Below are 15225 nucleotides of genomic sequence, written 5' to 3'. Positions count from 1 at the left end.
GTTAATTTCCCAATAGCCCTCGCAGCAGGGTATGTACTATGTACTGTGTATATACACTATGTTATATGGGGGAAAAAGTAAACTTTGACAATGGCCAATTTGGAAAAGTCGAAGGAGCGGAGTGAATCGAACCGAACCGCATCGCACCGATTACGAATGCCATCCATGTTCGATGGCAATTTAATGTGCTTCAGTGCGTAGAGTGATTTTTTCAAAAACAATCGAAAACCGATTGACCAGAGCAATAAAAGACATTAAAAAGTACATTAAAAGCACCTCCCCCTCCAATGCAATTGCCGCCACAGAGGGAGTATTTAGAAAACAATTTTATGGCAATATCTGTACATATATATACATGATACTTACGTGCGATTAAACTAACATTTGGGCTGAATGATGGAGTAAACAAGTCGCTGGATGCACTGTAAGAGATCTCATTTGAATGGCGGCGCTAATTGGAAATGGATTTAATGGCGATATAGCCGCGGGGACTCAATCTTAATTGACTCTCACAAAATAAACCAGAGGCCAAGTTTTCTAATTTCGGTCAAAGATATAAATATACACCTGAATCAGAGCACATCCTGACTTTATCCTTGGACCAACTCCAAGTCCAGAAAGTGGAGCACAGTTCCGCCTCGGTAATTTCCACCTTTGCAAATCAATATTGAGTCCTCTTCCCCTCTCTAAATGCAAGTTCATAATTAATTTAATAATATTTTTGTAATATAAATATTATTCCAACTGAATTCATTAGTAGCTCTTTCTCAACCACAACTTATTCAGACGATTAATTCAGGCAGGATTTAATTTCTTGACAAAAAAGAGAGCTCTATCCTTGGCACGGTCCTTGCTCATTGCCCAATTCAGTGCTAACTCAATTTAGGGACACTCGGTGAGTGCCTTAGCCACCCTGCCCCTCCCCTTGTTTCCCCCTCTCTGAGCCCACTTCCTCCCTTTCTCAGTCGAAAAAAAAGCAACATTGTCACCCACATGCACGCGTACACGGAGCTACACCGCCATTCAGGTGCTCGCTTCAGCCAGGTAGAACAGCCAGTGTTGACATAGCTATAAAAAATGAAATCAAGTTAAATGTTAAATATATATATACAAAAATGTATAAACTAAAAAAAAATACTATTAAAAAGGATTGATTGATTTTATAAAATATGCGTTATCTGTATTTGCAAGTAAAAGTCTTTTATGTTGCAAAAACAAAACTTATCTCTAAGAACCAATGAACTAAATACTGAGCCTATATTAAATTCATATTCAAGTCACAATAAAATAAAAAGCACACAAATAATGGTTGATAAAAACATGAATTTTATCTATATAACAATACGGTTTATCAAATCTACATCTATTTTCTCCAATGTTTAAAAAATAAATTCTTACAGATGAAAAGTAATGTATTCAAACCCACATTAGATAATAGTTTTAAATTATTTCAGCTCTGTGGTTTTATATTATTTATATATTTAAATAAAAAAATATATTTAGCTTATAATTAAAGCTATAAACTAACCAAAAAGCCAGCACCATTTCGTTTCCGTAGGCTGGGCAAACTTTTTTGTGTGCGCGCTTGAAAGTATGCAACGCAAAAAGTGGAAGATGGCGAGAATAAGGCTGAAAGTTGAGTGCACAGTACGCCCTGTGTGTGTGTGTGTGTAGTTGAGAGGATGCTGCTGGTAAGGGGGCGATGCGTGTGTGTGCGGGGAAGTTGGTGAAAATTTGTCGTAAATATTAAAATTTCATACGTTTATGCAAATTCACTTTCGACAACTTTACTTCCTGTCGTGCTTTCTCTCCCTGCTCGCCTTTGCTTTTGGCTTTTACTTTTTTACCTGTGCCGCCTCACTCCCCCGCTATCCTTGTTACATTTTACTCTACTTTACTCCTCCCCATCTTATTTTTACCTGTAAACTCATAACCGCCCGCCACACCTTTCTGAGCCATTACCACAGTCATTGTCGGCTTCCGTTATAACGCAGGCTTCACGGCAGGTGGGCTCCTTTCTAACGGATATGTACACTGTAAGAAAAGTCTTGATTTTTCAACAAGATTTGTATGGCCGAGTCACCATAAATATAATTAATTACAAGGTATTTTTATGGTGATTATACAATTTTAATGTAATCAAATTCAACAATATTCTAGTGTAATTTCTCTCCGTGCACGCTGTGACACTTACCTGCGGCTCTAGGAGTAAAATGAGTTGTCGCTTTATACGAAAATGAACATTTATTAAGTTGAAATTACATTACAAATAATTTTCATATTATTGTAATGCACACACACACACACACATACGGGCGTTTGCCTATAAAGGGGGCGTGGCGAGTAATATCCTTGTAATATTTATGTAAATGCGTAACTGTTGCCTCGCGCCTGCCTTCCCTGAGAGTTACTCATCTTTCTGACGGCTGTCAGTCTCGCCTGAGCTCCAGCCTCCGCCACTCGCTTATTTATTCATTTGCATAAAATGTTTTAATAAAGATTTTGATTTAATTTCGAATGTGCGTGTGTTGAGGAGAGTTCCAACCAAGGGCGAGGACTAAGTAAATGGAATAATTGGCCTTTATAGCGTCAAATTTGTCACATCTCGTATGCAGATTTTTTGTCGCACACCAAAAATTTAATTGAAATAATTTCTGGAACGTGTTTGGACTTATTTTTTCGTATGAAAAAAAGGGATTAATACGCATGTTCTAAAATATAAGTGTATATAAGCTATAAATAACAGGCTTTTGGCTAGTTAATATGTTAAACAAAGTCAATAAAACACTCCAAAAATTGATGCAACTTTATTAATTAAAATATAAATAAAAGGCTTGGCCATAAATATCGATCATTGCAACCATAACTCTGACCAATTCCCCAGACGGCCATTCAATCCAATTCCCAATAATCGAAAATATATATACATACATCCATATATGCATATTTGCATATATAGTAGAGTCCGGGTATAATTTACTGTCTGCAACATTTGGCCAGCAGACAATTTAAACAATTTAATTTTCATGCCCAAAAACGGATGGCATATTTCATGCCCCCAACGATTTTCCATTTACAGATAGTCCATAAATTCTGAAATTTTTCAATGTATATATATTTCTATAGAGAATTAAAGCTTAAACTGGATTAAGTGGCCTGTCCCCCCTCCAAAAATTGTAAGCTCTTTCCATTTTAATTGCAATGTTTAAGTTTTCGGGTAAGTGGGTTAGTGCCCAGCTTCTCATTGTCCAGAGCATATATTTTATATTTTAATACCCTGTTTTCTAGGGGTCAATCAATTATTTAAATAACCCTTTAGATAAAGATTTATTCAAATAAAAAGATGTGCTTAAAACTCAATTATTAAGAAAGTTGTAAAACAAAAGTTACGTTATGCCTGTAGTTTACATTACTCATACGCAGCGTTGGCTGTGCACTTTGCACTTGTAATTAGTTTTAGTTTTAATTTGTTAATTATTATTTCCAATTTATAACTTTTCTTTGCTTAATTTTATATAAATAAATAAGATTTTAAGCTCTGATAGATAATAAAAAGTCTCAATATGTTCCATAGACATTACTCATACGCAACGTTGGCTGTGCACTTTGCACTTGTAATTAGTTTATTTTAATTTGTTAATATTTATTTCCAATTTCTAATGTTTCTTTGCATAATTTCCTATTAATAAATACGATTTTAAGCTCTAATAGATAATAAAAAGTCTCAATATGTTCCATAGACATTACTCATACGCAGCGTTGGCTGTGCACTTTGCACTTGTAATTAGTTTTAGTTTTAATTTGTTAATTATTATTTCCAATTTATAACTTTTCTTTGCTTAATTTTATATAAATAAATAAGATTTTAAGCTTTAACAGATAACACAAAGTCTCAATTTGTTCCATAGACATTACTCATACGCAGCGTTGGCTGTGCACTTTGCACTTGTAGTTAGTTTTAGTTTTAATTTGTTAATTATTATTTCCAATTTATAACTTTTCTTTGCTTAATTTTATATAAATAAATAAGATTTTAAGCTTTAACAGATAACACAAAGTCTCAATTTGTTCCATAGACATTACTCATACGCAGCGTTGTCTTTGCGCTTTGCTCTTGTTTCTTGTTTCTTTTAGTTATTTGATTATTATTTCCAATTTATATTATTTCTCTACATAATATTCCATTATTATATCCGATTTTAACAGGTAACTTAAAAGTCTCAATACCTTTCATAGAAATTGCGCATACGCAACGTTGTCCTTGCAAATTGCACTCTCTGTCTTTACATCCTCCAGTCTTCATCTTCGTGTCGTTGCTGTCGCTGCTCGGTGGGTGTCTGTGTGTGCGTGTGTTTTCCGCCCTGTTTGTTTTAGCTAAGAGTGAATGGAGGTGGAGGTGGAGGTGGAAAAGTGGACAAGTGGCGGCAAAAAAAGAAAAAAAAAACCAGGAAAACTGGCACCAGGAACAGAACCCGGAGCAGAACCGTAAAGGTTGCGCTGCCTGGACAAGCGCTGCATACGAAATGCGTTGCAACGGGGCCAAGGGTTATCAGTGGAAAGCGGACGGTCGGAAAAGGTGAGGATGAGCTTGGGTAAGGGGTGGTGTGGGTTGCCCGCCGGGGTCACCCGCTCATTGTTACAGTTTTCCCAGTTTTCCACTCTGCTCTGGCATTCCGCTCACGTAACATTCGTATAACTTTCTATGTATCTGCATTCGCACCTAGCACGCCCCTCGCCCCTCTGACAAATATCTATTGTGCTGTATTACGGCGGCCATTGTTTGCCAGTTAGTCGAGAGTGTTGGTCCCCAAAAGAAGAAAAAAGAAAATGGAAAAACAAGACAAGACAAACACGAAATGAAAGGGCTGCTGCTGCTGCTGTCGCCCCATCTTATTCGCAATGATATTGTGGAGAAAGTGCAACCTAAAACCTGCTGCAGGTTCTTCTTCCTCAACTTTTCAACTATTTTTGGGCTGTCACTTATTAAACGAGACAATGAAGGAATTATTTATGCATTCGGAGAGTTTTTGTGGGCAGGTACCTGGCATTGTGTGTTTTTCCTTCTATTTATATTGTCTTGTAAACGTTGCACTTTCTTTCGTGATTTGCTGAGAATTTTGTTAGTTAATAAAGGCAAATATACTTGGAAAACTTCTTTATACATTTACATTAAATTTCAAATATAATTTTTGACTTTATTTCATTCTTTCTGTATATATATTTTTTTATATATAATATTATTTAACCCCCAAAACAGGCAGGTTCATCCCTTCTTTTTTTGTACAAACTTAAGCACCACTTACAATGGGACAATAAGCCCCAAAAGCTGTTTCCACCTGCCAAAAGGAAAATTATTAAAAAATCTAAGGAAATATTTACATATATATTGAAGCTATATACTATATACTATATGTATTTGGGCAAGTGAATGTGAATGTCGCAAATGGAGCACGCTTATATTGAATTTTAAGCTTTCGACAATGACGACAACGGAAGGATTTGCGCCACATCCTTGTCCTCATCCTCGTCCGCCGCTTTCTTTTCTTTTTTTTTTTTGGCGCGTGACTTTGTTTTAGCTTTTGTCTTCCTGCCCCTGCCCCTGCCCCTGGCCCTCCGCTTGTGTCTCTTTATTTCGCCAACATGTGGCAAAATTATTTCCGCTCAAAAATCCACTTCCGGCAACTTCCTCTATTCATGCCACACACTTTCACTTTTCATTTGCTGTTCTGCTCTTTTTTCTTAATATATATAGTATATGTTTTTTTTCTGTACTGGCTTTTGTTTCAGTTTATCCGCTCTTTGTTTTTAGGAAATTGAAAAACAGAAATCTCCTTTTGTGTTTTACGGTTAGAGTAAAGCACCGTTTGGCGTCGAGTTAAGGACCTGCAGATGACAAATAAAGGTGGGAGCCAAGGTCCTTTAGAGGGGGGGTGGAGTGGGCACTGGGGAAAATAATCCAAAGAAAACTATAATCAAATTATTTAGATACCTTGCAAAGAAAGGAAATTGGTAAATTGATTTGAGTTTTAGGTATTTAGGTATTTAAGAAACCTAATTTCCTGAAACCCTAGAATTCCCATTTAAATATATTTATTATTTATATATACTTAAATATTTCTTCCAGTGCTTTAGCAACAAATCAACTTTGCCAAATGTCAGCAAAAGTACATCGTACATAAATAAAAGAAAAGAAACAAAAACACACGCAAAAAAAAAACAAAAAAAGGGCAACAAGGGAAAGTTGCTGCCTGCGCCTTTCCCTGTCCCTGTCACAATGTCACAAAAATTGAATAAAGTTTTCCTTTGAAAATTTACGCCCTCAGCTTGAAGTGTGTATGCGTGTGTGTGTGTGTGTGTGTGTGCTCGATGGTGTGTGTGTCTTTGTGCGTTCACCTGTTGATTGTAGGCGGTAGCAAAGGTAAAAGGTGAGAATCGCCAATTTTAGTGCAGATATCCCCAGAATATCGATAACTTCCTGGTCAAAAAAATTGAATGTAAATGGGAAACTAGCTGGAAATGCTTCCGAAAAATGCGAAAATTAATGAAGGGATGGATGGTGGAAAGTAGAAGGTGGAAGTTAGTGGAGAGTTAACTATTCCCGCCTTAGTTTGTGCTGCCTTTCATTATTAAACAGCACTTAACCCACAAAGACCCACTAACCGGTCAGTGGCTTTCACTTTGGGGGTGTTAAGTTCCCTTTCTATTCCAGAGGCAGGGGATTCACCACCCTTCCTGCCTTGCACCCTTCCAACCCCTCCTTCCTTGCCTTTCCTTCCCACGCAATCTGCCAGACGGGCTAGAGACAAAAGCAATTCCCATTTGCCGTCCATTAATTAGGGAAAGCGAGGAACTGTTCTCACTCAACTGTGTTCTCAGTCAGCTGCTGTCTCAGTTTAACTGTTACCTCTCGAACTGTTACCACTTGAACTGTTACCACTTGGAACTGTTACCTCTCGAACTGTTACCACTTGGAACTGTTTCCAGTATTTCGGGCGCACTCTTAAGCACTCTCTTAAGCCCAAATGCAAGCAGGAGAAAACTGTGAACAGTGCACCCTACACAAAGCGGGCATTTTAGTATTCATTTAATTTTTAATTTATTTAAAATACTTTAGGGGATTGTTTTAAAAGAAACTAAAGAGAAATGCATTTAAAAGCCTTTTAAAATAATCACCATAAAATAATACCACTTAAATACAAATCGTTTACTTTGAAAATAATAATTGTATTGAGTTAAAAAAAAAGAACAAAGCAGAAATTTAATTATTGCTTTACTATTTGCTTTATTTACGTAATTATACCCTTGCAGGGAATTATAATATCAATCAGAAGTTTGCAAGTCATCTCCAAACATATAAACTATAAAGTATATGATCAGTAAATAATTATGATCATTAATTAACCATGAGCAGTTAGGAACTCTGAACATTAAGTAACTCCGAACAGTAAGTATCTATGATCAGTAAGTATCTATGACCAGTAAGTATGTATGTATGATCAGTTACTAACTTTGAACACTAATAAACAATGACTTGCAACTTTTGTACACAACACATTTCTGAGAATCCGCCGGCAGCAGTCACTTCGTTCCGGGGATGTTAGAACGAGTTGAGAATCATAAACATGTGCGAGATTTGTTTCGGAAGAAATTTAACAGCAAGCTGCTTAAATAAAACTATGGAGTTATTCTTCAATAAAATTCTACTAGTATTTAACTCGGAGCATGGCGAATCGGTGGACTATATATATACATATATATGCTGCCATAGGAACAATCGGACGATTTATAGAACTATGATCAATAAGAAACTCTAAACATTAATTAACTATGAGCAGTAAGTAACTCTGAACAGTGAGTATCTATGACCAGTAAGTAACTATAATCAGTAAGTATCTATGACTAGTAAGTAACTATGATCAGTAAGTATCCATGACCATTAAGTATGTATGTATGATTAGTTACTTACTTTGAACACTAATAAACAATGACTTGCAACTTTTGTAACACAACACATTTCTGAGACTCGGCCGGCAGCACTCACTTCGTTCCGGGGATGTTAGAACGAGTTGGGAATCATAAGCACAGATGTACGAGATTTGTCTTGGAACATAATTAAGCTATTTGAACGAAACTATGGAGTTATTCTTCTATATAATTTTACTTGCATATATGTCGGAGCATGGTGAATCGGTGGACTATATATATATATATATATATGCCATAGGAACAATAGGAAAATTTTAAGAAAAAAATATTATAACTTTTTCAGTTTTCAACAGATTTTCATCAAATTTAATATATAGCCGTTATATATTAATTTAAAATGTTGTGTAAAATTTTATGAAAATCGGATATACATAGATGCTATACAAGCAATTGTTAAAAATATACTATTGACTTCTTTAATAAACCTTAATTAAAGGGGCTTTTCGTACCGAGCCAAGCCCAAGACAGGGAACAGCTGTGCTTTCCCCTCTACAAATGAGAACAGCTGGGCAGTAAGTGTTCCCGCTTCTATGCAATTTCCAGGGGAAATCCTGCCATCCTTCCTTCCCATTCTACCATCCATCCTTTCGATAACATCGACAGGTTGTCCTAGTTCCAGCAGCTAATTGATGGTTGCCTTTGGCCCTTTTAATGGGTTTTCCTCACCTGCTCACCTGTATCAATGCAAAACAAAAAAAAACTAACACATTTAAGCAGGTAAAACTAAAGAAGAAAAAAAACAACAACAGAGTGCAGAAAACAGAATGTTTATCATTTTTCCTGGGCTTATCGATCGACGGGAGTTATCGCGTCATGGGTGTGGGTTAAACCTGGCCAGGAATACCCCAAAAGCCTTATCAGGAGGGCTTCCCTTCGTCATGCCATGTAAGACCAGCACTATCTATTCGGGAACACTCCTGATGGCATTATTATTTAATATTTATTTTAAATTGTTTTCGTCATGGAAGTGGGATTAACTTTTGTTGTTTTGCCCTTTTTTGGCCGCTTTTTTCACTCTGTTTTCGCTTTGTTGGTAATATATTTATCAACCGATGCATTATTAATGCAATTTAATCATTCAGTCACCCGAACGGTCAAATATAATTAAATAATATAATTATGGGAGAGAGAATGTAATTCAAATGATTTCTAATCTCCGAAAAATAATTTAAAGGGAATTAGTATGTGTAATAGAATTAACCTTTAGCCGAAAAAACAAAAAAATAAAAGCTGTAATTGGAAATGACTAGCAACAATAATTGCTAAACAAGCTTTAATAGTTTGTACTTTCCTTTATACATTTTTTTCTTTATATTTATTTAAATTTAATTTTAAATGAAAGCCATTTAGTTTATATTTTTATTTCATTTTTATTAAAATATATATATTTTCTGTGTATGTTTTTGTTTTTCTATATAAAAATTGATCTTTTGGTTATACGTTTAAATTTTTTTGTAGTATATAGGATATAGTTGAAGGAATATAGTTTCAAAATGATATAGTATTGTAGGGGTATTGAAGGAATATTGATAAATCTTAGAAGCTTCCCGGAATTTGGACTAAGCTGAATGCTTGCCATGTCCATGCTTCTGGTGCTTCTTGTGCTTCTTGCCCTTGTCCTTGCACTTTTTGTCCTTTTTCTGGCAGTGTTTCTGCGGCTTTTCCTCCGATCGAGAGTGGGAACGAGAGCGTGGTCTGGAGTGGGATCTCTCCTGATGGGAACGGGACAGAGAGCGTCCTTGACGACGACGATCCTGGTCTGGGGCTGGCGGGCCAAAAGCAGGCGGATGTAAAGGAGGAACCCCTAAGGGCTCACGATATGTCCAGGGAAAACCGGGTATGGAATGCGGTGGATTAGCAAGGAGAGAGGCAACCTGATACTGAGGATTGAGGCGAGGATTTCTTACTGGTGGGGGGGGGCCATGATGTGGCCCATGATGTGGCCCATGATGTGGCCCATGATGTGGGCCATGATGGGGGCCATGATGGGGGCCATGATGTGGGCCATGATGGGGGCCAAAATGATGGCCATGGTGGGGGCCATGATGTGGCCCATGATGTGGGCCATGATGCGGCCTGTCATGACGGCGTTTGTGCCTCTTGTCCACCTTTTCTTCGCTGTCCGAACTGGAACTTGATGAGCTCGACGAGGAGGAGCTGCTGCCCTTCTTCTTCCTCTGCTTCTTGGTCTTACGCTTCTCGTCGGAGCTGGAACTCGAACTGGAGCTGGAACTGGAGCTCGACCTGGACCTAGACTTGTCGCCATGCTTCTTATTCTTCTTCCCTTTCCTGAGCTCCTGGTCGCTCTCCGAAGTGGAACTGGAGCTGGAGCTGGAGCGCTCTACTCGACGGTCATGTGATCGACCCTGGTGGCCATGTCCGTGTCCGTATCCGTATCCGTATCCGTGTCCGAATCCGTGTCCGTGTCCAAAATCTCGACGATTTGCGTGGGCGGATCTAGACAGAGATCGGCTCCTCCTGCAGCGGCAGTCCGTGATTGGTTCTCGGGCCCACGGCAGGCCCATCGACCGAAAAAACTGACACTGATCCTGCCAAGGTCCCCAAGGATGGGGACCAAAGTGATGGGGTCCAAAGTGATGGGGTCCAAAGTGATGGGGACCAAAGTGATGGGGTCCAAAGTGGTGGGGTCCAAAGTGATGGGGTCCAAAGTGATGGGGTCCCAAGTGATGGCGACGGTGACCGTGGCCATGACCATGACCGTGACCATGACCATGACCATGACCATGTCCATGCTTGTGACCATGTCCATGCCCATGTCTCCTTCCATGATGACCGTGCTTGCCATGCTTATGGCCAATGCTGTGACGACGACCATGATGATGACCATGAGGTCCCCGTCGCCAGGGATTGCGACCCCAGCCGTAGCCATAGAAGTTCACCTCCTGATCTTCGCCAGAAGTAGAGCTCGAGCTGGAGCTGGAGCTGGAGCTAGAACTGGAGCTGGAGCTGGATGAGCTCGAGGTGGAGCTAACGCTGTTCGAACGGGAACGTTGAGGGAGCTCTGGCTCCTCCGCTAGAAGCTCTCCCTCGGCGCCCTTTTTGGCCTGCTTCTTGGCCTTCTTGGCCTGCTTCTTCTGCTGCTTCTTGGCCTTCTTGGCCTGCTTCTTCAGCTGCTTCTGGGCCTTCTTAGAGGTGGACTGCTCTTGCTCTTGCTCCTCGGCCAGCAGGATGCGTGCCTGCTCCAGCATGCGCTGCACCTTGGACACCTTCCTGATGGCCTTGTTGAAGAGCCGGGTCGAACTGGCCGGGTTCTTGGCTGCCTCCGGGACAGCCACTGGAGACGGAGCGTCCTCGAAGTCGATGTCGCAGTCGAGCAGCTCGACTGGATCCTGCTGCTCCTGCTGCTGTCGCAGGTCTCTGGTCACCTCGCTCATGTCTAAGGATTCTCTTTGGACTGAATTTCCCTCAATGGCGTAATGAGTACAATTTTCTTTGTTTGCCTTGGAATAGTTTTTCCTGTCGATTTCGCTGAGAGCTTGTTGGTTTGGTTTCCACAAAGCTGCGAGCTGGCAAACTGATGACAAACGCTTGCCGGCCGGCAACTTTTATACGCTCCGCGGACCCACGACCACGTCGGCGTCTGGCGCCGGCAGAACGTTAACTCGCTGGATGGGGCAGGGGCGTAGTGCGGCACTCTCAAGGGGGGCTGGATGGGGATGGGTGTGTGGCAAATCGGGGCCTGGGAACACTCGGAGCTGTGCGAAATATGCGTCGCAGACAAAGGGAGAGCGATAGGAGTACAGTGGAGCTTGTTTTGTGCGGGAAAACTATATGGAATTTCATCACTGTACTTGTAAGAATGTCACATTTCTATTTGGTTATTTAATTAAACTAATTCTCTCTAAAAGCAATTGATGCACATTCTATAAATCAAATTAGATTTGGATTCAAAAAATATATATGTTTAAAGATCTAAACCAGCACAATCTGGCTTTTATTCTATATAATATATACAACTTTTGGAGTTTAAATTTAAATTTCATTCATTATTCAAAGTTCTGTTAATCAAAGTTTATTATTTAAGAATTAAAAGAATTCAAATAATTATTACAAAAACAAGAATGTCACATTTCTATTTGGTTATTTAATTAAACTAATTCTCTCTAAAAGCAATTTATGCACATTCTATAAATCAATTTAGATTTGGCTTCAAAAATATATATGTTTAAAGATCTAAACCTGCAAAATCTGGCTTTTATTCTATATAATATATACAACTTTTGGAGTTTAAATTTAAATTTTATACATTTTCCTAAGCTCTGTTAATCAAAGTTTATTATTTAAGAATTAAAAGAATTCAAATATTTATTACAAAAACAAGTAAGCACACCCAAGTTATTGGGATTAGTATTTCAGGGGTTTAAAATGTATTCTTTTGTAAACAATACTAAAGTAAAGGCTAATGCTTTCATTGTTGATACTATTGAATTATATATTATATATATTATTCTAATTTGCTTTTTCCCTTTAGGCAGGCTCCACTGTAGCTGTATCTCTCTCTTGTTCAGCTAAACACAACAAACGAGCAAGAGCTGTGATAGTATGGGTTTGTTTTCGCAATTCTCACTATCAGCTACGTGGATTTGGCGTCGTATTCGATATACGAGTTTTACTCATACAGAAATAAAAAATAAACTAAACAAAAAAACACAGAAAAAGACGAAAACAAAGCCTCCAAAGACCAGGCAGTGGGGAATTTTTTGCATTTATTTCGCCTTGTGATGAAATAGTTCCACAACAGCCGACGTGTAAGGTGATCCAAATAAATGTTGCATTTCGCAAGTTTAGGAAAATATGCAAAGTGTATAAAAAAACATTAAGAACGGTCTAGAACAGGGGGAAAAATCCACCTGAAAAGGTCAGGGATTTTCATCATTCATGCATCATTTTCATATCAAATGGAGATGGAGATCCATATAATGCTCCAGGAACTTCAGTTTGAAGATCCCTCATGCACTCAATTGATCGCTTCATCTGCTAAAAAATATTTATATATATTTTTTTTAATATATATTCATATATTGTACATATATGTATTTATTTATATATTTTAATATGGGTTTCTTTTGAGGAATCTTAAGGAGTTTGGGGTATTATTTAAATTAGGAAGGCAAATCAGAGATCACTTTTTTAAGAAAATTTCACCAACAGTCTCTTTGATGTACATATATTCAATATATATATATTAAATTTAAATTTAATAATTTAAGATCACTTGAGACTTATTATTTCTTCCAGAAATATTTTTATATTATATTTATTAAATTGTTATAAACAAGCATTAATTAATATCCACCATATGCACTTTTTACAGTGCATTTTAATTTCACAATTTTACGAAATACATAATAATATTTCGCGATTTGCTTGCCACACAAATTATTATTTTTATTAAAAAATATAAATCTTTTATATATACATAAAATTTTATAATATTTTGGGAATTATAGAGACTTTTATCACATTTCCCTTAAATGGTTATATTTATATCTGTAATAATACACTTGAAAGAACTCTTGCAAGATCTTTATAAAAGATCTTTTTTATTTTTACCACCCAACACAATATAAAATATATTTCGTTATTATATTTTAAATATATTTTTTATTCACATATATTTTGTATATATTTTAAATATTTTTTGAATATATTTTGTATATTTTTTTAAATATATTTCTAAGTTAAAATATCAGGGTGTAATTTGGTCAGGATTTTCTTGAAAATCTCTCATTGGGAATCACTATTTTATAAATATCAGGTATTATACATTCAGATCCTGGGGACTTGAACACGAAAACAAAAAATAAGCATACACTTGAGATTTTATTTTGGCTTCAACTTTAACACTTAACAGCTCAACGACTGATCTGTAAAAACATGAGACCAGGAGCAATCTTGGGTTCGGGTTCGGGTTCGGGTTTCGGGGGCAGGGGTTATCAGGGGTTTATAATACTGGGTATTTGGTATTTTATAATATATTTTTCAGGGGTCTCAGGGGATCAAACACAATATCACATGTAGATAACTGCATTTATGTAATGGCAGCTTGGCATGGAGTATGCCTCGTATATCTTTGGATATATATTGCTATATGGAGAGAGTGTATCTCTACGGCACTGGGCACTGGACTTTTGACTTTTCTATTTTTAATCGTTGGCTGGACTTTTCTTCAGTTTTAACTGACTAAATATTTTTTAAAATATATATGTATATATATAATTTAATTTTGAACACGTTGCCAAATTGAACGAAAACTTTTTTTCGGCCGACAAACGGTCCGAGTCGTTCGGCCGATGTCGCCAAATGAAATCTCCGCTGTGTAGCCACGTAAGCTCTGGGGCTGGGAGCATTATTTCACAAAGTTAGTCAACTTGGTCGAAAAAGCTCCAAGCAGAAACTTTGGGGAGCGGGAACAGAGCTTGCGCTCCCCACTTTGAGATAATGAGACCTCTCGGGAACCCCTCAGAGTCAAGAGAACTACTCAAGTGTAAAGCTTCTAGGGGATCGAGGGCTTTGGTCAGACCTTAAAAGGTCGACAACTCATAACAAAAAATTTCAAAAAAGATGTTTCTTTATTATATGCCTAGAAATATTCGCCTGTTGATGCTGATCAAGAATATATATGATTTATAGGGTCGAAAATGACTCCTTCATGAGTTACAAGCTTCTGACTAAAATTATAATACCATTTTTTGATCGATAATTATTAATTCTTTTTTATGTAAAAATTTTAAAACATCAAAACTTAAAAAACTCATAACTTAGTCAAAAAAGCATTGATTTTAATTCGGAAAACGGTGTCATGCTAGTTTAAATTGCGTTAACAAATCTGCATACTCAGTTTAAAATGTAAAAAAATTAAATTTTTATCATTTTTTTTTATTTTAACGATGTAACCCCTTAAAAATTTAAAAAAAAATTACCAAAAATATGTTTCTGTATTATATGCCCAGAAAGATTCGCCTGTTGATGCTGATCAAGAATATATACGATTTATAGGGTCGGAAATGACTCCTTCATGAGTTACAAGCTTCTGACTGAAATTATAATACCATTTTTTGATCGATATTTATCAATAATTTTTATATACAAATTAGAAAAAAATAAAAAATTAAAAAACTCATAACTTAGTCAAAACAGCATTGATTTTAATTCGGAAAACGGTGTCTTGCTAGTTTAAATTGCGTTAACAAATCTGCATACTCAGTTTAAAATGTA

The 15225-nt window shown here is 37.2% G+C and overlaps 1 protein-coding gene across 1 annotated transcript; it reads right to left on the bottom strand.

Annotated features, from left to right (window-relative positions):
- Positions 1-9336: 9336 nt before the first annotated feature.
- LOC110182470 (uncharacterized) lies at positions 9337-14328 on the bottom strand. The gene has a single exon (XM_020950510.2). It carries the CDS (start codon positions 11379-11381, stop codon positions 9546-9548), a length of 1836 nt encoding a protein of 611 aa, XP_020806169.2. The 5' UTR covers positions 11382-14328; the 3' UTR covers positions 9337-9545.
- Positions 14329-15225: the final 897 nt, after the last annotated feature.

Source organism: Drosophila serrata, unplaced genomic scaffold, assembly GCF_035046125.1.
Source record: "Drosophila serrata isolate PLE 108 unplaced genomic scaffold, ASM3504612v1 contig_190, whole genome shotgun sequence".
Lineage (NCBI taxonomy): Eukaryota > Metazoa > Arthropoda > Insecta > Diptera > Drosophilidae > Drosophila > Drosophila serrata.
This window is presented reverse-complemented; position numbering and strand designations above follow the sequence as displayed.